This window comes from Oratosquilla oratoria, chromosome 41 (genome assembly GCF_046742065.1).
Source record: "Oratosquilla oratoria isolate Oo_2021 chromosome 41, ASM4674206v1, whole genome shotgun sequence".
NCBI classification, from domain to species: domain Eukaryota; kingdom Metazoa; phylum Arthropoda; class Malacostraca; order Stomatopoda; family Squillidae; genus Oratosquilla; species Oratosquilla oratoria.
Genome location: NC_134817.1, coordinates 20,613,086 through 20,626,662, shown reverse-complemented (window position 1 = coordinate 20,626,662; position 13,577 = coordinate 20,613,086). Strand labels below are relative to the sequence as shown.

The 13,577-nt window shown below is 44.6% G+C and overlaps 1 protein-coding gene across 27 annotated transcripts in view; it reads right to left on the bottom strand.

The window, feature by feature from the left end:
• Positions 1 to 204: 204 nt before the first annotated feature.
• shep (RNA binding motif single stranded interacting protein alan shepard) overlaps positions 205 to 13,577 on the bottom strand; it is a 654,273-nt gene continuing 640,900 nt past the window's right edge. For 25 of the 27 annotated variants that reach the window (XM_076178136.1, XM_076178133.1, XM_076178134.1 and 22 more), the window contains one exon: positions 205 to 8,029. Coding sequence is in view for 3 of the 27 variants with exons in the window: in XM_076178147.1 (XP_076034262.1) it covers positions 8,020 to 8,029 (10 nt within the window). In the remaining 24 variants the exon portion in view is untranslated. The remainder of the gene's footprint in view (positions 8,030 to 13,577) is intronic. The other 2 variants (XM_076178131.1, XM_076178137.1) reach the window with 2 other exon arrangements.

Sequence of the window (13,577 nt, the reverse complement as noted above, 5' to 3'; positions counted from 1 at the left end):
TCGGATTCACCCAACCTTCTTTCGGTTTAGTAAAAGAGTTTTGCTCCATGCAGTCCATCGTGACACAACGACAAAACTTACCGCATCTTTCAGTGCGCATGCGTCACTGGCCAGGAGAAGTAGTACCTCCTGCCTCATGCTACCCTAACGACCAACCCACATTCCAGTTTCCCCTCTCGAGGTCATCGAAATAAAACGGGAATATCAAACATAAATCTTTATTTAATCTTCTTCAATCTGTCAACAATATGAACCTCACATAAAACTTTAATTATCCCGACTTTTTCCCTTCACTGAACCACTGCTCTGCCCGATGGGGGGGAGGGGGGAGGGGGGAGGGGAGTGTTCTGCTGCAGCACATCATCATCACCTTTGCATATTTTCCTTCTCCCTTCCTCCCCTCTTCTTCTTCTTCTTCTTCTTCTTCTATTCACCCAAGTGTTCTTCTAACTTTACGCGAGTCACTTGCACAAGAAAAATAATAATAATAATAACATGGGACATAAATTAAAGATAACAGAAGGTATGAGACAGTGGGATCCTATTTACATTAGGTTACTCTGTTGATAAATATTTGAAATTATTATTTTTTTTTAGACTTTGGTGTTGAGCAAGTAAGTGAATAGCCTCGCACGAAGTTCCCAATGTGTGTACATATGTACTACGTGTGTACCTGAGAGAGAAAGAGAGAGAGAGAGAGAGAGAGAAAGAGAGACGAAGTAGCGATGGAACTGGCGGAGCGTGTAGTGGGTGTGATGAGGGGGAGAGGATGAGGTGGATGGGTGGGGCGGAGGGTCCCCCGTGCGGCTATTCACTTGCCGTCAAGCTGTTGCAGGTCATATTCCGAAGAAAGGGGGGGGGGGTCTGTGCTATGGCAACACAAGTAAACAAAACTTGGCTTGAAATGAACTAAGTTACTGGTCCTCCTCCTCCTCCTCTTTCTCCTCAATGGCCCGCCCCCATTTGCCCCTTTCTTTCCATTCCAGGCTTACCAAATCATATAGATAATATCAAAATAATTACATATGGACTTGTATTGGGGGGGTTATGAGTGGTTTCTATGGTTATGTCTGTGTGCTTGTGTGCACGTCCGTGTTTGTTTGTTTTTTTTCTATGTGTTTGGACCTGTTGACCTGAGCGAAAGCTTGTTGATGCTGTGGGGAGTTGAGGACGACCTCGCGCCGTGACCCCCCAACTCTTCAGCCCAGCTCTTGAGTGCCACTCGCCGGCACGCGGCGGCAGCGGCGGCGGCACCACAGCGTCACGAGGAACACAGCGGCCTGCAGCACACACGCGCGCGCGTGTACACAGCGGCGGCATTCAAGCGTGCACAGCAGCACTACAGTGTACACAGCACCACTTCAGTATACACAGCGGCGTCCGAGGTGTACACACAGCACCACTCCAGTGGAGACGACAGCGACATTCGACACAGCGCACGCGCGCGCGAGCACACAGCAGCAGCAGCCCCCCCCGTGCCCCCTGGCCTACTCGAGAAGTGGTCTGAAGGCATCTTAATTAAACTAGAGTCACCTGAGTAAGACATGGTATCAACACAAGGGACAAATTACTTCGTCATCATCATCATCATCATCGTCATCATTATTATTAATATTATTATTACAAGCCTTTCGTGGCGCCTGAACGAGAAGCTCACAGCATCAGCGGCAGCGGCGGCGGCGGCGGCACGAGCAAATTTAGCAGAAACCGCGGCAGCGGCAGCAGCACTGGCACAGGAGGAGGAGGAGGTGGGGGAAGGAGGTGGAAGAGGAAGAGGAAGGAGGAGATGGAGGAAGAGGGGGAAAGGGAAGAGGAGGAGCAGGAGGAAGAGGAGGAAGAGAAGAGAGAGAGTACGACGACAAGTGTGACAGACGCCAGAAAAAGGGAGGAGGAGGAGGAGGACAGGGAGGGGGGAAGTAGGAGGGAGAAGATACGGAAGGACAAGAAGGAGGAGGAGTAGGAGGAGGCAGGAAAGGGTTGGGCTGTTGTTGCCGTTGTTGCTACTACAGCAACACAATTGACAACACTATCGCTCGCGCCAGTGGGGGGGGGGAGGGGGGGTGTCTACTATGGGAGGAGGAACAGCAGGAGCCAAAGTAGGAAGAGGGACTGTGGGTCGGGGGGAGCAGCAGCGGCAGAAGCGACGGTTCGGGGATGGTGGGGAGGGGGGGTTCACATTTGCAGGTCAGGACGAAGCCTCGTGTCCGTCTATCCATCAGGCCGGCCGACCATTTACCGGAGGATTAGAGGGGTTGCGTGGGGTGGGGGGTGTCTTTGGGGGGAGGGGGGGTGTCTGTGTCTGTCGGGTGGGGGGATGGGTGGGGAGCGCAGGTTAATTTGTCCTTTGCCACTTTACCATCTGGGTTATGACTTGCCCCCCGTCAGGCCAGGGTACGGGGGCGGCTGCAGCGGCGGCGCCGTCGTCGGCTCGGCTGTACAGCTGTGCGGGGCGGAACCACAACAGCTGCAGTAGCAGCAGCAGTAGCAGCAGCAACGAACATCATAAGACTCGTTGAACATCAGCAGCAGCCAGTCCCCCTTTACGAGCATAATGACCTGCAGCTTCATTTGTTTTAATAATAATTATCATAATTATATTATTTTTCCTCTCCGACTAACCCAAGAAAAAAAACTTCATAGCAGGAAAGCAAAAGAGAGTGTGTGTGTGGGGGTGGGGGGGACGGGGGAGAGAGAAAGGAACCTAAACAAAAGGAAGGGAAGGCTGAAGTACTTAACAACTATTCATCCGACTTGGCTTCTCCGATCACAGCACCGACAACAGCGCAGCCATGCAGCACAAGAGGCAGTTGCAACTTCGTACCCGCAACGACTACGACCACGAGCCCGGAAGGAGAATGAGAGTAAGGAGAGGAAAAAGAGGAGGGCTGCAAAAAAGATAGAAGACAGATGGATAGTGTGATCAAATGAAAAAGGGAGAGAAATAATGGGAAAAAAGAGAGCTAGACAGCAGCAGGAAAGGAGAGGAAAAAGAGGCAGGCAGGAGAGATAGATAAAAAGAGAGATAATGAGAAGAAATCTACACAGCAGAGAGAGAGCAAGAGAGAGAGACAGGAGGGAGAAAGAAAGACAGAGAGGAGAGAGTGGAAAGACAGGAGACGGAGATATAGAAAAAGAGAGAGGAGATAGAGGAGTATGAGAGAGGGGAGAGAGAAATAAGGGAGAAAGACAGAGACAGAAAAGAGAAGAGACAGAGAGAGAGTGAGAGAGAGAGAGAGAGAGAGATGGAGGAGTATGAGAGAGGGGAGAGAGAAATAAGGGAGAAAGACAGAGCCAGAAAAGAGAAGAGACAGAGAGAGAGTGAGAGAGAGAGAGAAAGAGAGAGAGAATGAGAAAGCTTGCCAGCAGCACAAACAACTGTCATGAACATGGCATAGCGAGCGAGCAAGACATGGAATCACACGCAACACACAGTGGCAAACTCTTGTTCATCTTTCTTTGACTTTGGTTGACACGCTTCAACCAACCAATCACAGATCTGTGGTGCAACTGTCCTTCCTCTGGCAAGTGACTTGTTTGTATATATTTTTTTCATTTGTTTCCCCTTCTTTTCATCTTTCTTAAATTCATTGGTGCTGAGAAGATTGGGTGGTGTTCCCACCTTGATGACACACAAGACAGACAGACAGACAGACAGACAGATGGCGTGACTCAAGAGCCAGCACATCCCATTATGGAGACATATCACATGCTGGTGATACACTGTGGCGACCGAGTTGCACCCGAATGGACCTCGTCCACTACAACAAAGTTTGTACTGGGGGGTGGGGGGCTCTGCAACACAGGGAGCTGCTCCGACTGGACGCACGCTGCACCTTCGCACTTCAAGGCAGCACCTGGTGGACTCCTGGCCCCGAACCAGGTCGCACCCCTCTCGCTCACACCTCCGTCAGCAACAATGACGGCTACAACTGGGTGGTGCAGGAGCAGCAGGGTCACAGGTCACAGGAGCATACTGGCTGACTTCCTGCTGGCCTTCCTGCTCGCCACCTGTTGGGTAGCGGGGAAGGGTGCGGCCGGCATGGGGCAGCAGGGCGACCCACGCAGGAGCGTTGGGGGCGTGCTAAACTACACTGCAGGAACAGAGGTCCACTCCGGTAGCCAGTAGTGTTTGCTTGTCCCCTTTTTAGCACAGGGAAGACTTCTGGAATGGGCACATTCTTTGCTACAGCAACATTATCTTTCTTATAGCAGCATAGGTAAATCACATCATCATCATCATCATCATCATCTTTACAAACTGAACTATTCATCTTATTCAATAGCCCTGGGAAATTTATGGCGAGCAGCAATGTCCCCAGGTTGTGTCCTGAGTAGTGGCACACACACGCAGGGAGGCGGGTCGAGTGCCCTCTGAAGTGTCACAGCGGGGGAGAGGGTTGGCATGCTAGGATGAGGGTAGCTGACAGAGACTCACTCACTGACTCACTGACTTGACTGACTGACTGACAAGCAGAGGAGAACACAGAACACTGACAAATTTTGCATAGCAGCACAATGTCAAATGCTGCCGTGGCCCTTCACGTTCAAAAGACTAGCAGATAACGGGGAGAGGGCGAGGGAGGGGGGAGGGATGCTAGGACACCACCAGGGACAGAGCTGCTCCAACTGGGTCTCAAAACTGACACTTAAAACTACAAGGTTCTTAAAACTATAGCAGGCCCTACAATCTCTTAAGTCTAGATTCGTTTGCACAAATTTTTTATGGGGTAATGAAAAAAAGGTGTCCAAAGAAGTGATATAAGGAAAAATCCACCAAGACATTCCTCAGTTTTGAAAGAATCGTCATTTTTCATCTTTTTGTTTTTTATTCTTGCTGAGAGGTTTGACTTAAAACTAGTGATCTCACTGCAACAGCCCCCCGCACGCGTCGCCGCCGTTGTCCTTGTGAAGGAGGAGGCTTCGGAGGTGGCTGGGTGGGTGGATTATTCCAGTGAAAGCAGTCAGGATGTTCTTATCTACACACTTGAGTCCACACCTTGGCTTCTTTGTTGAGACTCACGTCGATACGGCGGCGTCATCATGACACCAATAACAAGGCTATGACAGCAGGCAGTGGCAGGGGCGGGGGCAGGGATGGCAGTCGAGTGCAGCAGCGACAGCAGGAACCTCGCCCGTGATCCCATTTGGGTTGTCCTGTCCTCATCCTGCCACAGACCACAAAGGTCAGGTGGCATGCGGCAGCAACAGCAGTACCTGGCCAATTTGCTGGCTAGAATCTTCTTTTCCTGTTTTCCTCAGCTGCCTGTCCCCCAGCCCTGCCGGCTTGCCAGCACCCTGGACTGCCACAGCTTCACTGGTATTGGCCGTCATTCTTTCACACACACGCGCGCACGCACCCTTGTGATGCTTCATGCCAATAATCCATTGGTGCTGACAAAAGGAAAAGCTTAGGTCACGTCACTCCGTGGCAGTCACATTGTTGTTGTTGTTGTTGTTGTTGTTATTATTGGCCCTTCCATAGAGCTGAGTCTTATCACTACATCCTTGTGTTGACACATAAAACCCCTCATTTATTTCTGTACACTACTTCATGTCTCCATACATAGGCTATGTACACCATAAATCTGTAGTTTCAGTGGATAGGTCAATTTTAATAAAATAAGTTTCATTATCAAAATAAACCTATTTTCTCTCAACAGTCTCAATAGGTTAATAATAACATCATCTAGCTGTACACTATTCAGACTTCTGCATCTTTTTTCAGAGCACTAAGTGTGCATTGGTAAACAGAACTGTGTAACTACAAACACTAGTTTTCATTAACAGACCCACAGTGTAGAATATAGCTTCTGATCAACACCACTTAAAGCTTTCAGCATTCCTTCATTAGCTGTTGCACTGTAAAGCCCATGGCCTGCATTGATTCCTATACGCAACTGATGTGCATGGCTGTTGTTTGAATGTCGCGCTGGTCCTTGTATTTGCTCTTCTCCTGTGGTGTGTAAACAATCATTAGGAACATGTTAACACTCCCGGCGGACAGTGCCCACACAAGCCTCCTCACACAGGAAAAAGGAAAGAAAGAAAAAATAAAATCTGAAAAGTGCAATTTTCTCAAAATAATGAATCAAAGCAGAGAAAAGAAAGAAAGAAGAAGAAAAAACAATTAACTCATTGTTGGCAGTGCAATGACAAAAGTAGTGGAGATTGATGAAGGCTTGCAATGCCAGAACATCACTCCTTCCTTGCACATGAGCCATGGGCCTTGTCTACCTAACAACACTAAAAACTAATGCAGTCTGTGTGGAACTTTACCTGGGCACGACCCCTGATAGTTTAGCTATGTACAGTATACTGATTTTAGGGTATCACATTTGCATTTTGTTTGATATCAATACTCCATTCCTACTTCAAACAAAAATAAATTTCTATCCATATATTTTAAAGTTGTTTATGTAACTGATGAAACAAAGAGCCACATAACAATGGATCAGCTTGTTTAAAACTAAATGACCATTGCTTAAGGGTTTAACAAGTACTTACACATTAATGGAAGGTGCAGGGCAAGACAGTGGAAACACTCAGTTACCTTATAATAACCTTCCAGCTACTACCCATATCAAAAAGTACTCTAACTTTTCATTAAGGAAAAATATGCCACTAAATATTTATGAACATTCTTTATATATTATTATCATCATTATCATGAAGTCAATTTTATGGCAAGGGAGAAAAGCCAAGTAAGTATTCTAGTCATGTATCTTAGCCAAAGGAATTACGCACAATGGTGAAAAGAAGGAAGGAAAACACGAGAAGAAATGTGTATTTGGGTCCCTGTCTTGCCCTGGGCCATCCCAAAACAGTGATATATGGAATCCACTAGAGGGGCAATTTGGCTTTGTTTTCATCTACGCAATCCCTGTATAGATTTATGTCTCTTCATAAAGGCACATATCTAAAATTGAGGGGGAAATTCCACTTTGCTCTCTTAAAAACCATAAAAATAAATTCAGCTCTTGACATAACCCTTTAAAATACTCTGCCTAAAACAAATGGGCCTCAGAGACTTCGCTTGGATGATGGCGAGTCCAGTCTGGCCCGTCTTGGTACAGCAACAAAGATGGCTGGCTGTAGCAACGCACACCTCACCACAACCAACAAGGAGGGCTGGTTAGAGCAAGTATCCATTTTGCCACAACCAGCTGTACATGGATGGAAAGCAAGTTAAACGGACTCATGGAAACACAGAAAAAGCCGAGTGGAATGTAAGTGATGAGTGACAGAACTTTGTGGAAACAGCCTTGGCAATGACGACGACAGCTTTGCTGCTTGAGATTGAAGAGAGTGACTGACAGGGTAAGTTATGTGGAGTTAAACAGTTCACAGAGCAAAGAATGGTTCACCTAAACAAGTGGCACTTTCGGGCTGACATGTACATATGGACACATTAGCAACTACTGCTTGCTGAGTATGTATCAAAAAGACATTGCATTTACTTCCTTTTCCTGGGTAAATCTTGCCCTAATCTAGGCTGAATTGGAATTGTTAGCTATTAAGAAATTTTCTAGTTTCTCTGGTATAAATCAAGTTAAAAATTGATACGGCGAAAAACAAAGACCTCCTAGCTATTAGACGACTGACACCCTCATTCGTGAAACCAACCCATTTATTAGGCCTCAACACTATGGTTCCTGAAACTTTGGATAGCTAAGACGAAACAAATGCACATCAACCTTCCAATGGTTACCTTCTGAATACAGATGCAGAAAACTAACCAAAACTATAAGAGACTGCCTACCATCTTCAACCATTTTCAGCCAATTGTCTTATAATCAACAATAAAGTGTTAAAAAAAAGAAGAAAAAAAAAGTTAAGAACCCTAAATATACCTCCTTTAATCCACATCATCACATATCAAATCTGTTATAAGACAACAATTGAGAAGCCAATGACAAACAGGCAAAAGTCTTCCACATTATGAGCATGTTAGTCTTTCCACGTGGAGAGCGAATGAGTAGCTGGAGCCATTTTCTTCACTGGAGTCTCTCTTGAATCTATCTAAAAGTTCCTGAAAGAACAAAAAACATGAGCATGAATGGCAATAAAACAAATGGGACATTCAAATGCATTCATTTTTATAACTTTTGCAATGGCAATCAAAACTACCTACAAAGATGTGTTATTTTTACTAATGTAAAATACTGGCTGGTTATATAATACTATCAGATCCATCATCCAATCAGCTGTTACCTATGAAAGGAGGTGGTCTAGGCAGGGGAGAAGAACATCCTCACCTTTTTCACTCTCATCATATGCATCCTTTAACTCCTTTCTGCTTAAACCACGCAAAGACTGCACTTGATTTTCCCAGCAATACAGCCAGTTCATCTGTACTGTATTATAATTCTGTTGTACACTTTACCTGGATGCTTATGTGCCAATATCTCACTGATTCTTGCAACCCATTTCGTTATATACCGGAACTAAGCATACTTTCTTCCAGTCTTCAAGGACTCTCCTTTTCCCATAACATATTATACAACCTTACTACTCATTTTCACTGTCTTACTCTCTTCTTTTAACCATCTCTACACTTGCATCATCCAGTCCCATATTTCAGCTTTGTCACTGCATTCTCCACTTCCTTTCCTCTAATTTATGTCTCCTCAACTTTCCCTCTATTCTCATTCCTCCTCTCCCCAGTGTTGACATTTCGTAATCATCCTCACTCATATTTAGCAATTCCTCAAAGCATTGCTTCCACCCTTCAACATCCTCAACCTACTTGGCTTACTTCCATTCTTATCATCAACTTCACTCTTCATCCTGGGACCAATGATGGGTACCTGATTGTGGTGGTCCTGCATCCTGAACAGCAGAGAGAATAATCTCCCTATAACTCGTTTTTAACACCCCCTCTCACTTCCATCAACCCCAAAGGCTTGACAGTCTCCAGACCAGGCCAAAAATAACTGACAGCTTTTACTGTATTTCTTCCATTGGTGACCACTCGCCTTCTACTGCTTTCAGCTGGTAACACGAAACAGTTCCATGTCAATACAAAACGGACAACAGTCCAAATTTTCTTCTTGGAGAGATCTATGGGAGGGCTTCAGGACTGTTGCCAGCTGTGAGTTTCTAGTCAGTGAAACTGAAGACCATGTTTATTACTATTATTCTCCTTCTTCTACTTAAGCTTTCTCACCTCATTCACCTGCTTCCAGAAATGTTTCCCACTGTCCTATTCTTAGATCCTCAGAGCCATGGCATCTCTCATTACTCTCATGCTTGCATTGTGCCACCTTCTGTCTCATTTTGGGCTTGTAGATCACATTTTCACTCAGACAGCTCAGTGAGCAAACCAAGTGAGAAAAGGAAGCAATTATACCTATGTTTTGTAGATCTTGAGAAGACATTTGACAAAGTACATAGGAAAGTAGTACAAGAGACCATGAAACAGTATGGAATGCATGGTAGACCAAGAAACAGAATGGAGTGCATGGTAGTAGGGAGCTTTAGTAGTGGGTTGTGGAACTTGTGTTAAGGTGGAAAATGGGGAGTACATATTCTAAATTGTTTTAGTATTTTATTGGCAACAATCAGCACTTCTATCCTTGGGGACAATACTGCACCAAAGAAATGGCATTGTAGAGGTGTTAACGGAGAGATTCATAGACAGCAGTAGAATAGAGGGATACATACATACATATACCATTGGCTTTTTCCCTCTTACAGGGGAGGCAGCCAAAGTCAAAGGCTAAATCCACTCCCATCCATTTCATCCCCTCATACTCTACTCCCATTCACCAACCCTCCCTCCCTCTTTTCTTAGCTCCTCTTGTATGACAGATCATCCCTGCATCTTGCCCACTACCCTGGCTCAGAAACAATGTAGCAAGACAAAGCACACTCACAGCAAAGCTGCTTCATTTAATCAGCGACTGCCCCTCTCTATTCCCTAATGCAAAAAAAGAGAAGACAGGGAGAAATCCCTTTGGGCTGCATCAAAATATTATTCACACATGCTCCCTCCCCCTCCCACTCACGTCCATGCATCACAGTATCATCCATACACAACCATTCTCCACTCATCCCTATCTTCTGTCTTCTCACTTCCTTCCTCAACAGACATTTCCCTCTTTCCCAATGCCCCTTTTACCCCATCCATCCATCTCATCCTTGGTGGCCCCCTCATGCTCACTCCTTCCACCTCTGCCTTCCACACCTCTTTTACTAATCTTTATTCACTCTTTCCATTTGTCCATATCATTCTAATATTCTTTCATAAACCCTATCTCCTAACTCCCTTTCCACTCCTGCTCTTCTCCTCACCTCCTCATTTCTCACACTATCTTAGCAAGTAACCCCTATCATACTTCTCAGGCATTTCATCTCAAACACATTTAAACTCTTCCTCTCTTATGTTCCATGTTTCTGCCCCATACAGGTGCTGTTGGCTCAATCACTTTTTCATACAGTCTCCTCTTAGCATCAATTCCCAAATGTCTGTTTTTCATTACACTTTTTAATCTCCGAAGGCATTTACATGCTTCTCTCAATCTACATTCTACCTCCACCACCACTCCTCCCTTTCGCGCCACATTCACACCCAAGTATCTAAAGCTATCCACTTCCTCCAGTCTCTCTTAATATTCACTTCCAATTTGCTGCCATCCTCTCCCCTTGTACATCTCATTACCTTACTTTTACCCACACTTATCTTCAATTTCCTTTTTTCACATACTTTCCCAAACTCTGTCACCAACTTCCTTAATCCCTCCTCAGATCCTGCTATAAGCATAGTGTTGTAAGCAAAGGACAACTGGTTTATCTCTCATTTTTCTCCATTTTCTTTAACCATCTCCAATCCCCGTCCCATTACCCTTGCATTTACCTCTTGCACCACCCCATCCATGTATAAATTGAACAGCCAAGGCGACATAACACATCCCTGGTGAAGTCCCACCTTTACATCAAACCACTCTTTCTATGTGTAATTCTAATACAAGCTCTATTACATACATACATATACCAAGGCTTTTTCCCCCTTTCAAGGGAGGTAGCCTAAAAGAAAAAGGGATAAAATCATTCCCACCCACTCCATCCCTAAATACACTCCACTCCTCTCCACCCTCTCTCTTATCTTAGCATCTCCTGGATGATGGCTCTATTACTCATGTAAAAGCTCTTGATGGCTCTTAACAGCTTTCCTCCTATCCCATATATTTTCAATACCTGCTACTTTGGCTTCCTTTCTACCCTGTCATAACCTTTTTCCAAATCAATAAAGGCCTATACAACATCCTTACTTTTCACTAAACCTTTCGCACATATCTGCCTTACCACAAAAATCTGATCCAGGCAACCCCTGCTTGTCCAAAACCTACACTCTTCCTCACCAATTACTCCCTCTGTTCCTTTCCTAATCGTCTCAATCAAAACCCTCCCAGCCTTCCCAACTACACTTAACAAATTGATCCCTCTGAAACTACTACACTCACACTTGTCCCCTTTTCCTTTGTAAAGTGGAACTATACAGGCACTCCTCCAGTCCTATCCTTATTTTTTAGAGAAACATTAAACAACTTCACCAGCCAGTCCACCATCACTGTACCTCCCTTTTTAAGATACTCTGCATGACACCCATCCAACCCAGGTGCCTTACCTCTCATCATTTTAATAACTGCTTTCACCTCATATTTCCTTATTTCTCCTCCATTTTCCTCATTCAACACTCATTTTCTTAGCACTTCCCACTGCAACTACCTTTCCCTCCCTACCCTCCTTCACATTTAGCAACTCCTTAAAATACTCTGCCCATCTTTCTCTTACTGCTGTCTCATCCATTATCATCTCTCCATCTGCACCTTTTACCTTTTCTTCTCTACTTGATTCGCCTCCTCTTCCTCTTTTAATTTCCTTTCAAAACATATTTTTACTTTCAAAATTTTGTCATACTCTTACCCCATTTCACATCTGCTCTCCTCTTTGCCTCCTTTATCTTATACTTATTTATCTTTTCTTTGTATCTCTCATATGATTATCTCATCCTATTTTGTAACAAACCTGTGAATGCTCATTTCTTCTCTTCTACACCCTTCTTTGCTTCATCATCCCATGACATCCTTGAAATATCCCCATTCCTCCACTCCCTAGTTCTAGTCTATCCTTCACTTCCTCCTACTCTTCTCTCAGCTTCTTCTTGAACTCCCCATTTTCTTTCTCATTTAAGCAGTTTACTCTAAGCACCTCCCTACTTTGTCCTTTTCCTCTTTCTCCACCTGTCCTCCACTCTCAGCTTACCTTTACCAAAAAATTATTGAATATTCCTCCACTCTCTCCCCAAGAACATGTACATCCAAAACTCTTCCTGCTCTTCTCCTGGTTACCACTATATAGTCCATTAAAGCCCTATCTACCACCCTTCTATCCACCACCCTCTCTCATGTGTACTTTCTTCCTAAACACTATTTGCTATGTTGAAGTGCGTAAGACAGAACGAATGGAAGGGTGGTGAGGTAAACACCAGGAACTGTTGGAGTTTTATTGCTAACGTTTCGTCCTGAAAGGACTTCCTCTGAAGAAGTCCTTTCAGGACGAAACGTTAGCAATAAAACTCCAACGGTTCCTGGTGTTTACCTCACCACCCTTCCACTCACTATTTGCTATCATCAACTCTAGACACATCACCATCATCTCTCTACTACAATTTTTTCCCTAGAGTTCCACACTTCCCAACCACTCCATCTATAGGTTCATTTCCTACCCTAACATTGAGATACCCCAATACCACTACATAAATATTTCTCCCTAAACTCACTATGCACTCATCTAAATCTATTCAAAACGCCTCCCTTTCCTCTACACTCTTCTCACTACCAGGCCCATATGCACTTACAAAAAACCACATTTCCCTTCCAAGTTTCACCTTCATCCACATTAACCTTGAGAAACCTTCTTCCACTCCACTACATGTTTACCTACATCTTCAATTACTAGTATAGCCACCCCCTCTCCCCATTGTCCTCACTCCTAACACCCTCCCAATTACACTCCCAAACTGTAACTCACCTCTCTCTTTCAACTTGGTTTCACTCAATGCCAACACATCCATCTTCTCACAAACATACTGCCTATCTCTTCCCTTTTACTCTCTTCTGTGCCACATCCAAGTACATCAAAAGACCCAAACCTTTGGGTTCTGGTTGGAAAACTCCTCCTAGACCCTCTCTGTAGCCCCAAAGGGGCTATAGAGAGTAGGATGCCTAGTTCTATCCCCATCCCATTTTTGTAGCCTTTTATGACTCAGTTGGGAACACTCAATGAGTATTCTTTTCCCCTACCACAGGGTTTGGCAAAAAAAAAAAAAGGAAATGAATATTCAGAGAAGTGGTACAAGATAGTACTAAGAGTAGGGGGACAGCATACTGGAGGGACCGTTGCAGTATAATAGAGGAATAGTACAAGTTAAAAATTATCAGCATTCTCTCTTTTTTTTTTTTAAGTGGAGATTAGTCTTTAGTCATTACAAGAATGCTGTGTGACTCAGGTCTGTAGGATTGTCACTTAAATCCCTAAATTCCTACATAAAATTTTGCAGTCAGTACCCCATACAT